General features: G+C 45.7%; 1 protein-coding gene across 1 annotated transcript in view; it reads right to left on the minus strand.

Moving 5' to 3' along the window:
- Positions 1–12,470, minus strand: part of LOC139282603 (receptor-type tyrosine-protein phosphatase gamma-like) — a 357,625-nt gene that overhangs the window by 14,671 nt on the left and 330,484 nt on the right. The window contains exons 14-17 of the mRNA XM_070902394.1: positions 10,283–10,321; positions 7,737–7,828; positions 3,911–4,002; positions 807–903 (exon numbers count right to left, since the gene is read on the minus strand). Of these exons, the coding sequence (XP_070758495.1) occupies positions 807–903; positions 3,911–4,002; positions 7,737–7,828; positions 10,283–10,321 (320 nt within the window). The remainder of the gene's footprint in view (positions 1–806; positions 904–3,910; positions 4,003–7,736; positions 7,829–10,282; positions 10,322–12,470) is intronic.

A 12,470-nucleotide genomic window follows, 5' to 3' on the forward strand; every position in this document is an offset into this window, starting at 1 on the left:
CACTGTGAATCTTAATCTACTCTACTGATTTGGGTGATCCGGCTGCCTCTCCCCTAGAATCACCCTTACACCAAAATTTCCACTTGCACTCAGGATCTTCCATGGCTTTATACCATGACATTTGCTGAGTACATTAACGCTCTCACAGAGGAAGAGCACTTTGGAATTTGATGATTTTTCCCTCTCTCTTCACACCCACTCCTAGAAGCACTTTCCGAGCAGTCCTTGCCGCGATAGAACCTCCTTCACGGTAAACTATGGCGAAAGGTGTCTTTTTGGAAGAGGAAACACATCTTAAATAGGTTTAAATCATGATAAAACAACTGAGAACAATGAGCCTGGTATGAATAATCAAATCACGACTAAACGTTTAACTGGAGAACATTTTTAAGTGTTTCAACTATAGCTACCTAAGTTTTACAAAGTCGTTATACGGATTCCGTTCAGTTCCTAGAAAGGTGTAGGTGTATTCACAGCAAGTGTATAGAAAGTGGCCAAAAGCATACATTTTTGCTAAGTCAACTACGTTTGCTGAATGCATACAATTATGCGGAATTAGCAGTGGTTGGGACATATGCTATAACTTCAATATGTAACAAAAAAAAAAAGGTACCAACCAACCAGCAAAACACCTGGGATCATCTGGAATTTAAAATAGAATTTGTGCTTGTAGAAAATATTCACACATAAAATCTCTTTACATGTCTTAATGCATATAAAATATGCCCCCCCCCCCCCCCCCCCCGACATCCACTGCAGCAGTTTAAATTGCAAAAGTGATATGTGTTCACAGAGTGTGTACTCACAGGCCACTATGTTGATGTATCTGTTCTTGTGCTTGTTGTCAGGGTGGTTGGAGTGCTCTGATGTGATCTTCATATCAGCAGTGCACCGTTGAACTTCCTGGGTAACAATACACACAGACACGCCCCTATGTCACTCCGGTATGTCTACGAATGCTGCATTTGATTTGCGGCGACGTAAAAAAGCAGATAAGAAGTGCACAGTAGGTCTTGGTTTTACATTCCGTGATACGGCCTCATAAGTAACCGCACAGTGTTCACATCCACCATTGCACGGCTGTCACAACTTTTAAACTTGCAGAAAAAGCTGCTCTCCTAGTTCTGCCTGTTCGGGCTGATTCCGAGTCCCTCATTCTCCCCCTTGTTCCCCTTTTTCATTCTTCCTCGTTGGCTCATAGCTTGTGCTTAAATAAGCTACAACCCTAGCTCGGCGTAATCGTTTATTTATTTTTTGTTTGACCTGAGGGCACGGTACACTATGTTGGAAAGTAACAGCTACAGAGAAATGAGTAGTGCTTGAGTTATGACTGAAAATCAATTACAGGATTCACCCCGGAGATCTTTTCTTGTTTACTTCCTACATTCTCTTCATAATTATTCTCCTATGTGGATACTGCCTTACGGCTGTTGCTTACAGTCCTAAAAGTTGCAGAGAGGAAATTCTGGGCTTAGCAGCCTGTAAATATACGTCAGTGTTTAAAGTGGAGCTCCTGCCAAGCAAACAGCTGTTGGCCGCTAGCTCAGCACGGCCAGCAGTGAGGGCAGGCGCTGGATTTGGCTCTGAACCCTCGGGCTCATTTCCTCCGGAGCTTTATGGGCCAACCGCCTTGTTTTGGCATTATTAAACACAGGCTTCATGGTGAGTATGTGCGAGCAGATCAGGTTGCAGGTATGATGGGAAGAGACGGGATTGGACAGGAGACGCGGTCACACGGGCAGGCGATGAGATCAGCAGATGGTCCGCGAACTGGCACGTAACCACACACAAGACCCCTCCCGCTGGACCACACTGATATTTCCGAGCGCACATTCGCGGACATAAACGCATCTTATTTCTGTTGCTATCTTAGAACATGAGGGGTGGTTGAATGAATATAGCTTGGGACCTGGCCTGCAGTTCAGCATGGCACACGCAGCGTAATGTACTCCCAGGCACAAGTGATGCAACGAGAGTTCGTCGCGCGTTATCCAATCTCGCTTCGTGAACCTGCTCCCGAGTTGGAATACGCCTTTGACACCGTGTGAATTTGGTATGAGAGGGTGAGCATGTTGACAGATTGGGTGACAGATGACAGGAAACCCCAAAATTAGGCGCGGTAGCAAGGTGCTGGTCCGCCGTGAGCCTCCAAAGCAGCTTCGGTGCTCCACGTACTCCACGTGTGTGGAGCTCTTGGATAAGATAATGCACAACCATAGTTGCACTTCAAGTCTTGCTCTTGCCTGCCACACGTTTAAATGCTTGAATAAAACCAGAAGACTATTTCAACACAACTATACCAAAACTATACCACTACAAAATGCAGTCACTATATCCATATAGAGTATTAGTGTAATGTTGTGTATAGGATGACGTATCTTTGTAGGCAAACCCTGAAGTTAGCATGGCTTGACTCTTTTGGATCATTGCAGAAAATAATGTTATGATACCTGATACCACGTTTTGTTCTGCAAGATAATGAATTATGATTTTTGAAGCGTAAATGGAATCGGCAGAAGTAAAAAGCTAACGTTAGGCTATAAAGGAACTCCACCACGGTCGCATTACTTCGACCGGTCGCATTACTTCCACTAAGCTTAACTTTGAAGAGAATATAGATAGATAGAGATATACAGACAGATGATATCTGAGACGGCCAGGTGACTTTTTCATTCAGGATTTCCTTTCGTCACCCATCTTCATCGATGGGATGGGCACATTTACACCAAGCATGTTTAGTATTTCCTTCAGGCTCTGGAGCATTTGCCGCTACTTTTGTTTATTTGACAGGGTGACAACAATGCCAATACAATTTAGATGAGACTAAATAGTGACGATTGATGCCCTCTGCCTCCCCGACTCCACTCTGTCAAAGGAGGAGAAACTGGGACAGCCGCTACGCCGAGGACGCGGGAGGAGGATAATTTAATTTGAGAAGGGGCTCCCTTCTTAAAGCGCTTCCCAGTGTTCATCAAGCCTAAACCGGGACACAGGGCAGAGCGGGGAGGGGACACATTGGTTGGTGTGTGAGGGGCTCTGTTTTCCCAATTAATCAACTCACTCAGGGGGTCCAGCTCAGTCCACCCTGCTTTTCCCTTTCCAGAAAGAGCATTGACCAGGAACGCAGAGAGTCTGGAGGAAAATTAGGAAATGAAAACGACGAGTGGGGATGAAAAAAAGAGACAAGGGCAAGATATTTTCACAGACTACAATTGCAGAGGGTGCTTTGGCTGGTGTGATGAAGCATGCGAGGGTTATAACTACACTAAATTGCCCGTCATTGAAGCTTCCCTCTCGTTTTCTCTGCGATAGCCCTAATCATTCAGTATGCAGCCCTTTTTTGTCCTCATTATCTCTTTCTATCTCCGCTTTCAATATTTATTTGGCGTGGGAGTGTATTTAGGCAGTAGGGAGCCCATATTTTCTTCCCCTTCAAGATTAAACACATACGGGAACGCAAAAATGACTTAATGATACATTAAAGTGATCAGCTACGTTTGAGTTTCCTGAGTACGTACTGTGAATAATACACTAGTTAGAGCTTTAAACAACACAATGGGAATACGATAAAGGCTCCTTCTGCTCTGACACAATGGACAGTGCTAGGATCCGGTGGTGGCAACCTGCTCTCGTACATTCTTTCGTTCGTTTATCATAGCCTGGCCCTCGGTAATCTGATAGCGAGTCGTGTGCATGCACAGGTGTGTTAAAGCGCAAGTGTGTTTCTCTCATAGCGTCGTTTTCGGCTGCAGCAGGCAGCCTCTTTCAGGGAAAAAGCTCTAAAAACCCCCACTGTACACTACCTGCTCAGCGGACAGACGCTGGGCTGCGATGTAAAAACAGAGTGGAGCATTTAGCAGGTAAAGAGCCATGATATTTTGCTCAGGAATCAGCAGAATTCACTGCTCACCTCGAAATCTTCAGAGAATCCATGTTGGTTATTTGAGTAGAGTTCAGAGACGCGTTTGACGAACTGCTTGACCGGGATGGCTTCCATGTCATCTGCAGAGAAAAGACAAGACCAGGGTTAAACCAGCTTCGCAGGAGCGGTGCCTCTCCCTACACCTGGCCGCTCGTGGATGCCAGGAGCTTTGCAGAAACAGTGCACAATGTATGTGACTTTGTTTTGTCAAGTCAGTTCATCCCTTAAAGAACAGTCCAGGGTTAAGGCAACATGTGCATTTGAAGTGCGCTTGCCAAGCCAGACTATACTACTACAACTCACAGGCTCGGTGTTCACTAAAAGATACTTAAAGCCGAGAGCTGACTCATCATCGTATCTCGGGCAGACCAATCTGCGATGACGTGACTCACCTCTTCAAACCCCTAAACCCTGTCAGCAAGCATTTAAAGTATTTCAAAGTGTTGCAGACAGCAGCAACTGCGTGCCCTATTTCTCACCTACAAATTGGCTGAGGATGTGATTTTGGTGCTTGAGGGAAAAAAAGAGTTGATGACCATGTTCTTCCGGTTTGACAACTGAATGCAAAGACCAACGACACGAACAACGAGCAGGTCAGATTCAAGAAGGGATTGGATCGATGCTGCCTGACCGAAGGAGGAAACTGTCAGTGTGTTGGCCAAACAATCTCACCGCAAGGTCCATTTAGCAGCTGTTCTGGAGAACTCCAATTGTATCGCGCATCTCCTTGCCATTAATGTGCTGTACGGTCTACTGGAAATGACATCTGCCCGCAAGAAATGCCCAATAAGCCTTACTAAACCACAAAAAGACAAAATTGTGTGCTTGCTTCATGTGTGTTCAGTGTTTTGTACTGTATAGAAACAGACTGATAGAAATCAATGGATCAAAATGAAAGGGTTAGGAGCAAATGCTGAAATATGCACTCATGGTAGCCTACTGAGTGGTGCTTTGAGTAAATCCATTCCCGAAACAATGGTCTCTGTCAAGAATAATGCCAGCTCAGTGAAGTTTCAGTTCCACTGCTTTACCACAGAGTAGCGAGCAATTAAAACACACAAGAGAGCTTGCCTGAGTAATTTTCTGTTGTTATGCTTTCTTGCTCGTGGGGGCTTTTAGCAAGGGGCGGCTCAGGACCGGAGTGCCTGTTTCAACGCTTGCAGACAAACAAGTTGCAAAGCGGCAGTCGATCTTCAGACACTGGCAGCATGAAGAGCGGGGTTCGGGCCGGATGATCGGGGCGGGCTCGGTGAGAAAGGATGCGAGACCATTACACAGCAGCTAAAACTCTCACGGCTCCCCTCGGTTTAGTCTTCATCAAATATTAACGAGAGCACACACTCGCTCGCTCGCTCGCTCTCGCGTCGTGCCTTTTGCGAGGCGCTTCATTTAGGTATGCAAATGTGTAAAAAATGATTTGTGTGTCGGTAAACACAGCAGGCGGCTGAGTGTTAACCGGAGAGGTCTGGAAAAGCCAATTAGCCATGGAGAACTGATCCAATCGCTTTTTTATCGCTTTGACATATTTCACAGGCAGTAGAGTACAATCGCTTACAGTACACCATGGCATGCACCGTCTCTAATTGATCTTTTGCCCCAGAATACATGCAATACACAGCAAAACAATAGAAATAACCCATTTTCTCTCTTCTTATCTCTTGTTATCTATAACAAACGTATGCCTTATCTATATGTATCACTTTGGGTACAACTACTGCAACTAACTTCAGTTGGGGCTGTATCAATATGTCGTATGGCTCAACATTTGACGGCACTAAAACAATCTAACAACAAAAAACAATATACAGTATATCATTACAGCTGAAAATGGATTGCAGTATCGAGTAAATCCTGTCAAACAAAGATGCCTGCGCGGCGTGTGACTGACGTGACGTTTTCAGCTCTTTTTTTGGACAGCTGCAGCGTTTCTATTAGCCCCTTTGGCTGCAAACAGACGCGTTGCCCAAGCTGGCGATGCGGACGTTTTCGCTATGACGACACGCTGGGACGACCGAGACCCGCGCATTTACCTCCCGAGCCTCTCGAATCGGGCCCCCGGCGCTCTCTCATTCACGGATGTCAGACGACCCTTTGGGTTTAACGCACATTTTCAGTCCAGGTCAAACCTTTAATATGTGAATTCCACAGCGTTCGACTATCAACATATTGTTTACTGGGACGTTGATCTTCTCATCCTGATAATAAAGCAACTGACGTTAATGTGACACATCTGTAACGTTTGTTCGTCTGTGTGTGTGTGTAGAGTGGAAGGTTCTGTAGCAAGTGGTTGCTGCCTGCAGATTTTAAGTCAAACAGAAGGTCTTAAAGAGGATTATGGGATGTGCGAGGCTCTAGGTCAAAGACAATTAACACAGCTGACATATGGCCGTACACCACGTCCCTGTCTGCTCCAGTGGACTCTGATGTCGGCGCAGCGTGGCGGTCATGTGAGCAGTGAGGCTTATTTCTTGACACTTAAGTCTCCAAACGTCGGCAAAAGCTACCTGAGCCTGCCAGTGGTTCAAAACAGGCATCACCGCACCGCAGTGATGTCAAACGAATGGTGAAACCACAACAGGAGCTCGGCGAGCCCGTCGAACCCAGAGGCTCAGTGGCGGACCCCCTTTTTGTCTGTGCTGGACTCTGCCTGCCATGCTGGACACACTGGCCCCGGTGTGAATGGAGGCCCTTGGACTCAGCTCAACGCTCATTGTAAAGAGCCCCGCCACAAGCTTTTAACCGATTTGACAGGTTTGGATCCAAATCCTGGACCTGAGCACTACAGCCGGACCATCTAGAGAGCGGTTTTCAAGCCCTGTAGAGGTTTTATATGCGCGTGGGTTCTTTGTAAATGGTGAACTGGGCACAGCCTCTCTCCTCTCTCTCTCTCACTCACACAGAGAGAATCATTTAAACCTTTTCACCGACACAGCACAGAATGAGATGTGGCTACACATCATATTTTTTGACTGAAGGCGCCGACAGCTGGCTCGTTCAGCCCTATTCACACAAACCAGTCACTCATCTCGAGGACAAGGTTTGAGCAATGCTCATGTGCTTCGGCATTGCTTTGAAAAGGTGATGGCACTCCACATAGCAAAGCCAGGTTCTTTAGTCAAGTGTCTTCTGGCCGTATTGACAAAAGGTGGACAGGACATGTGTCTGTCTCAGAGATCAGACCACCTGCGACACTGATGGTGAATGGTTTCCTCCGACAGAAGATATCAGAGGAAGGGAGAGCGGACATAGTGTGGATCCCTTTCAGGGAAAACCAGGAGGTCCAGTCCGTTGGTATTGCTTACGATGTTGCATCCATGTGTTTTGCGTTATACTTCCATAGTGGGGTGTGTACAGCAATGTAATTAGGGTCAAATATATTGTATTCAGTTAACTCTAAGCTTGCATGCATGCAAAGTATATTATATTTAACATATCGAAAGCCTTATATGGATCTGTCTCCACTCCCAAACACAAGCTTTGTTCACTTGTGTGTCCAGTTAGATCCCAGTTTTAGACTGTTGATGTTTATCCAGAATGTTTCGTCACTGGAAGATGAGACCAGCGGGGTCTTCGCGCTGGCTTGCGACCTTGGACCTCTTGTTTTAAGAATAACCCCGACCTCCAACCCCAGCAGGGCGGACGACCACCGAACACTTGGGAAACACTGCACCAGGAAGCTGCAGGCCTCCTCGAACGGCGGACGTTCAGGGAGAAGTGTTCTTCAGTCAGCAACAGCAAGACAAACGGATGTACGAAACAAATAGGTCCGGAGTGTCTCACCAGCACATCAGTCCATAGTTAAGTGGGTCGTTACCTGGGATGGGGATGACAGGGATCGTCTCATTGGGCACCACCCTGGGTGAATTGCTGTCCTCCACGTAGAAATGAGCTGTCTGGAAACAGCGCCTGACAGGAATAAAGAGAGATTACATTTTAACAACGTCTTTTATTTCCATGGGTAGAGAGCTTTACAAACACGGCCACTGTCAGCAGCCTGGACACGTTTGTATGTGGATGTATTTAACGTTGACCTGCTTCACTGCCGCTTGTCCCTAGAGACACAACAACAATGTCTTCCATATTTCCTTAGTCACGCCTTAACCATAGAGAGGGCACACCCGAAAACCATCATATTTTAATCATATTTGTAATGACACTGGAATGACCGAAGATAGGATCAGAAAACACCCCCTATTGGTCATTATGGAAAGCAACGCCGTTAGAACTATTTTGTCGTTCGCCGGAGGACTTCTTGTGCTGAAGAAACCCCCAGTTTTGATCCTTTTTAGGGAGGAGGAGCAGGCGCAGTTCTCTGATGGACACACCTTCGTAGGCCACATCCTTCCAGTGAACTCCTGAACTTGGACCGCAGCGGGACAGTACAAATATATATTTTTTTTACAGTTAGTCTTACAGAGAGAGAGAGAGAGAGAGAGAGAGAGAGAGAGAGAGAGAGAGAGAGCATGTGTGTGTATGTGTGTGTGGAGAGAGAGAAACACAGATTTTATCATGGCAGTCAGCAGCTGATATTCCTCCTCCCCTCAAAGCGCATACAGATGGCTGAAATGGACTTTGAACTTTACACACACACACACACACACACACACACACACAATTACGCATGCAACACAGACACGAACACTACAGTCACTACTTCTCATGAACAGCGTTTGATTTACCTGCTGGTTTTAAGGCAAAGTGACATGTCTAATTTCAAAGCGTTATGCACTGTAGCTGAGACACACACACACACACACACACACAGATCGTGCCTCACTCCAGGTGTGTTTGAAGTCACATATATGTAGAAGCTGTCACAGGGAAGCCTTGAGCAGAGAGACACATCAGTGGGTCTCCTGTCGTGTTTTTAGTCCGCGACAGTGACTCTGACAGTTCGCAAGCGCGACGTTTTACATCAGACCGCTTTGAAATGGAAATCTGCGCCAGGCATTTAGAGACAAGTTGGTTTTAAAATACAGCAGAAAGAGGCAGAAGAGGTGTCGTATGCCTTCTCTCTTAAAAAAAAAAAAAAGAAGGAAAGAAAAAAAGTCAAAACAAATCCCGAGACAGACAGAATGAAAGAGACGTAGCTGCGCTTACATCCAACTGCGAGGCTGCTTTGAGAAATCTCAAAAAAAGGTCACACAAAATGAAGTCTGCAGATTTATTTCTGTTGACAAAATAAACAGCCTGTCTGCGTTTGTACCATTACATCTGTTGAGAGCGGGACTGAGAGGAGGTCTTGGGACTTCACTGGGGATTGGCGAAACCAGCGTCTTGAAATGTCCCTGCTGCCTTCAGAATGGTTCGGCGTGCTCCCGGAAGTGGGTCTTATTTTGAAAGCATTCCAGCGCCCCCCCCCGACGGTTGTTCCATGTTCTCAAAACGTAACCCTGCCGATGATCAATACGAATGATTGGCGTTCACTTGAAAACCTGAATGGAAAAATGCCGGAAGCGAACGCTTTTCTCAAGTGCTGCAAACCCTCTCAGGGACGAGGCCGGGCTTAATGTTTAGGTGCACAAAGTGTCTGACCTCTATCCTGCCTCCTACCAACAGTCGCCGCAATCTTCCCCCTAACCTTAACCCTGAAACCCTAACCACAGACATGGAGGATCAGGAAAACGCTCATGTGCATTGATTTTGTCAACAATCTCTCAGTTTAGAAGGCGCTACCAAACATCCTATTTCGATGTGAGGTCTCGTTGGGCTCGTCGCGCTGCCTGTGCGGGCGCCAGATATCGCGTGGGTCTTGATACGCAGACTTGTTCACATGAGGTTCTGATGGTAACCAGGTTTTTGATTATGAATATGTACGAGTGCAGAGCGTCACTTTTACGGCTACTACGTATCTCCGTTCCACCAAAGAGATACCGAACAAAAAATACACAATCCAAAGTTGCATAAGGTCACACAGTGTGTGTGTGTGTGTGTGTGTGTGTGTGTGTGTGTGGGCCGAGGAGAAAACGTCATTCACGATTCAGGATACAGAAACATCACTTTTGTTCTTTGAGTTGTGCCATCATGTGCCTTTTGAGAATTTCCATGCAACACCAGTTGATGGACGTATACACTCGTTTGCACATTCCAAATAAAAAAATTTAAAAAACCACCTGCTGAGCTATACCTACACACTTCACTTCTATTGAAAAGTGTTCAAATGAAGGACTGCCATGTGGCTTGGGTTACATTCAAGAACTAAGTGAAACCAAACTTTCTGACAGCATGTGTGCCACAATCTAACCCTTTGCAGCGTCCTTATCTACCACCACAACCTCCAGTGACAACAACAGTTACTCAACACCCACTACAAACATGTGTGTGTGTGTGTGTGTGTGTGTGTGTCTAGGCCCTCCCTACCTGTATTTGATACAGAGCAGAGAGCAGAGAGCGTTCATCCTGGTGAACAAGCAGAGGAGAGAGAGCAGACGGGCTGCCGCATGCTGCTGCTGACGTGAACTGAGGGCGAGCGCATGGAGACGGAGGGACAGACGGAGGGAAGACGGAGGGAGGGAGGGAGGGAGGGACGGCTTTTCTAACAAGGCATGAAGGGGGTTGTTCCCTCTCTGTGACACCAACACACACACACACACACACACACACAAACACAGGTCAATCCCAAGACACTTCCTGGTGCGAGACAGCTGCTGTCGCGATGCATTCAAGTCACATGGGACAAAGTTGACGGAATCATGCTGTGGTTCAGAAATGATTTGCAAGCCGAGAGGAAGTCGCGGTTCTTCACATTGTTTGCCAACATGACATCCGATTTCTGGTCGTCGATGCTGTTTTTGATATTCTAAATGTGCTGAGTGTAAACATGTTTTACTGCATTTCTTTTGTTTTGTTTTTCATGCAACAACATGAACTTTGTGCGTCAGTGTTTGACGTCTTAACACAGACACTAATAAACTAATACTACAATATTAAACACAGGCTATTATGTGCAGAAATATCTAATCAAAGAATAACAAAACAAATACTGCAATTAATGGGTTTTATCTGTCTATCTGCATTGAGGGAAAAACACGACTTAAGGAGATTTTCTACAGGTACAAAGATAATAATAAAAAAAAAAAGATACACTATATTCAACACTTTATTAACATTAACTCTGCTCACTAAATGTTTGCACTTAAGTTCATGTCATTTAACATCGTCCCACTGTCCTGCATCTACAGATGTGAACGCTGCATCATGTTCCCAAATATTGTTTATCAGGTGAGGTCCGATGTGCTGCCTGTCAGCATTTACAGCAAATACTGTGTTACAAAGTGAGGCAAACTTTGCTTTTTGTTAAGAAGCTCATATTTACCTCTTTCCCATTGAACCTGAATGCAGTAGAGCAACAGTTTGGGTAATATGGGGGCGGCACCAACTGCTGCTGGAGGGCCAATAGGACTGCAGCTGGGGGTCTGTGCGGAACACAGGGGGGGTGAGGGGGGTGGGGGGTTGTGACCTAAGCTTTGCTCCACAATAGGATTAAATGCCCCAACACACCCCCAGCACCTGCTGCCAGGCCTGTGTGTGTGTGTGGGAGAGAGAGAGAGTAAGAGGGTTATGCGCAATTTCTCAACACTTGTACACACACACACACACACACACACACACACACACACACACACACACACACACACTTGCGTTGCAGTGTTCTCAGTGAGAACTCTTGAGAGCTGAACTGGATGTTGGTCAGTCTCACCCGAGATCACGTTATATGACATAATTTGCGATTTGAAAAGTTAAAGTTAAATTAGTAATCCTATCACAATGGCACCAAGTTTTATACCATATGATAATTGTGTCAGTATCGCTCACTATTCCCCCCCACAATGTAATGATAGTACTTTTGAGATGTTAGTGGCTATGGTCAAAACTTTTTGGAGCTACTGATAATAAAACCAGAGGGCTGCCGAAACAAAAGGGCTCCTACTTGTTGTTTGACCACAAATACTGGGCTCATATTCATTATGGGACATGCCTGCATGCCTACTCAGCGTGCATGTACACTAGCTTGTAAATTTAGTAGCTCCAACCTCTAACTCTGTTAGAGGGAGAAAAAAAACGGGGTTTTATCGCCGTACCGGAGAGCAGACATCGAGCCCAAGATGCTGTAAACTTACGTGGACGCCAAGTTTCAAAAAGAACCATTTCAAGCCAACTTTTAAGCGATTCAATTCAACTGTGGAAGAAATATGTAACTTGTCATGTCTTCTCCATGAAGCAGAAAGCGTCTGTTAACCTTAAGCTTGTGACACAGCGGTTGTTTGTTGGCTCCGTCAGACATTCAGTCTACTACTTGATCTAAAGTCTAATACAGTCAAGCTGCATTGGCTAATCAGACGCGCTGAACCAGGGTCAGCTCGCCATGAGGTTTGTTCATGAGCTGGTAAGGGCGGTTTATGCATACTTGGAGGGAACTTGGCTATGGTCCATGGTCTGTATACTTTTCATCCAGATGCTACGTCGATTTGAAAAAGTCACCAAAAGAAAATGGGATTCATGTGTGTTTTCATTAACTCGCGTTATGCGAATTCTGAATATGATATAA

Source organism: Enoplosus armatus, chromosome 3, assembly GCF_043641665.1.
Source record: "Enoplosus armatus isolate fEnoArm2 chromosome 3, fEnoArm2.hap1, whole genome shotgun sequence".
NCBI lineage: Eukaryota > Metazoa > Chordata > Actinopteri > Centrarchiformes > Enoplosidae > Enoplosus > Enoplosus armatus.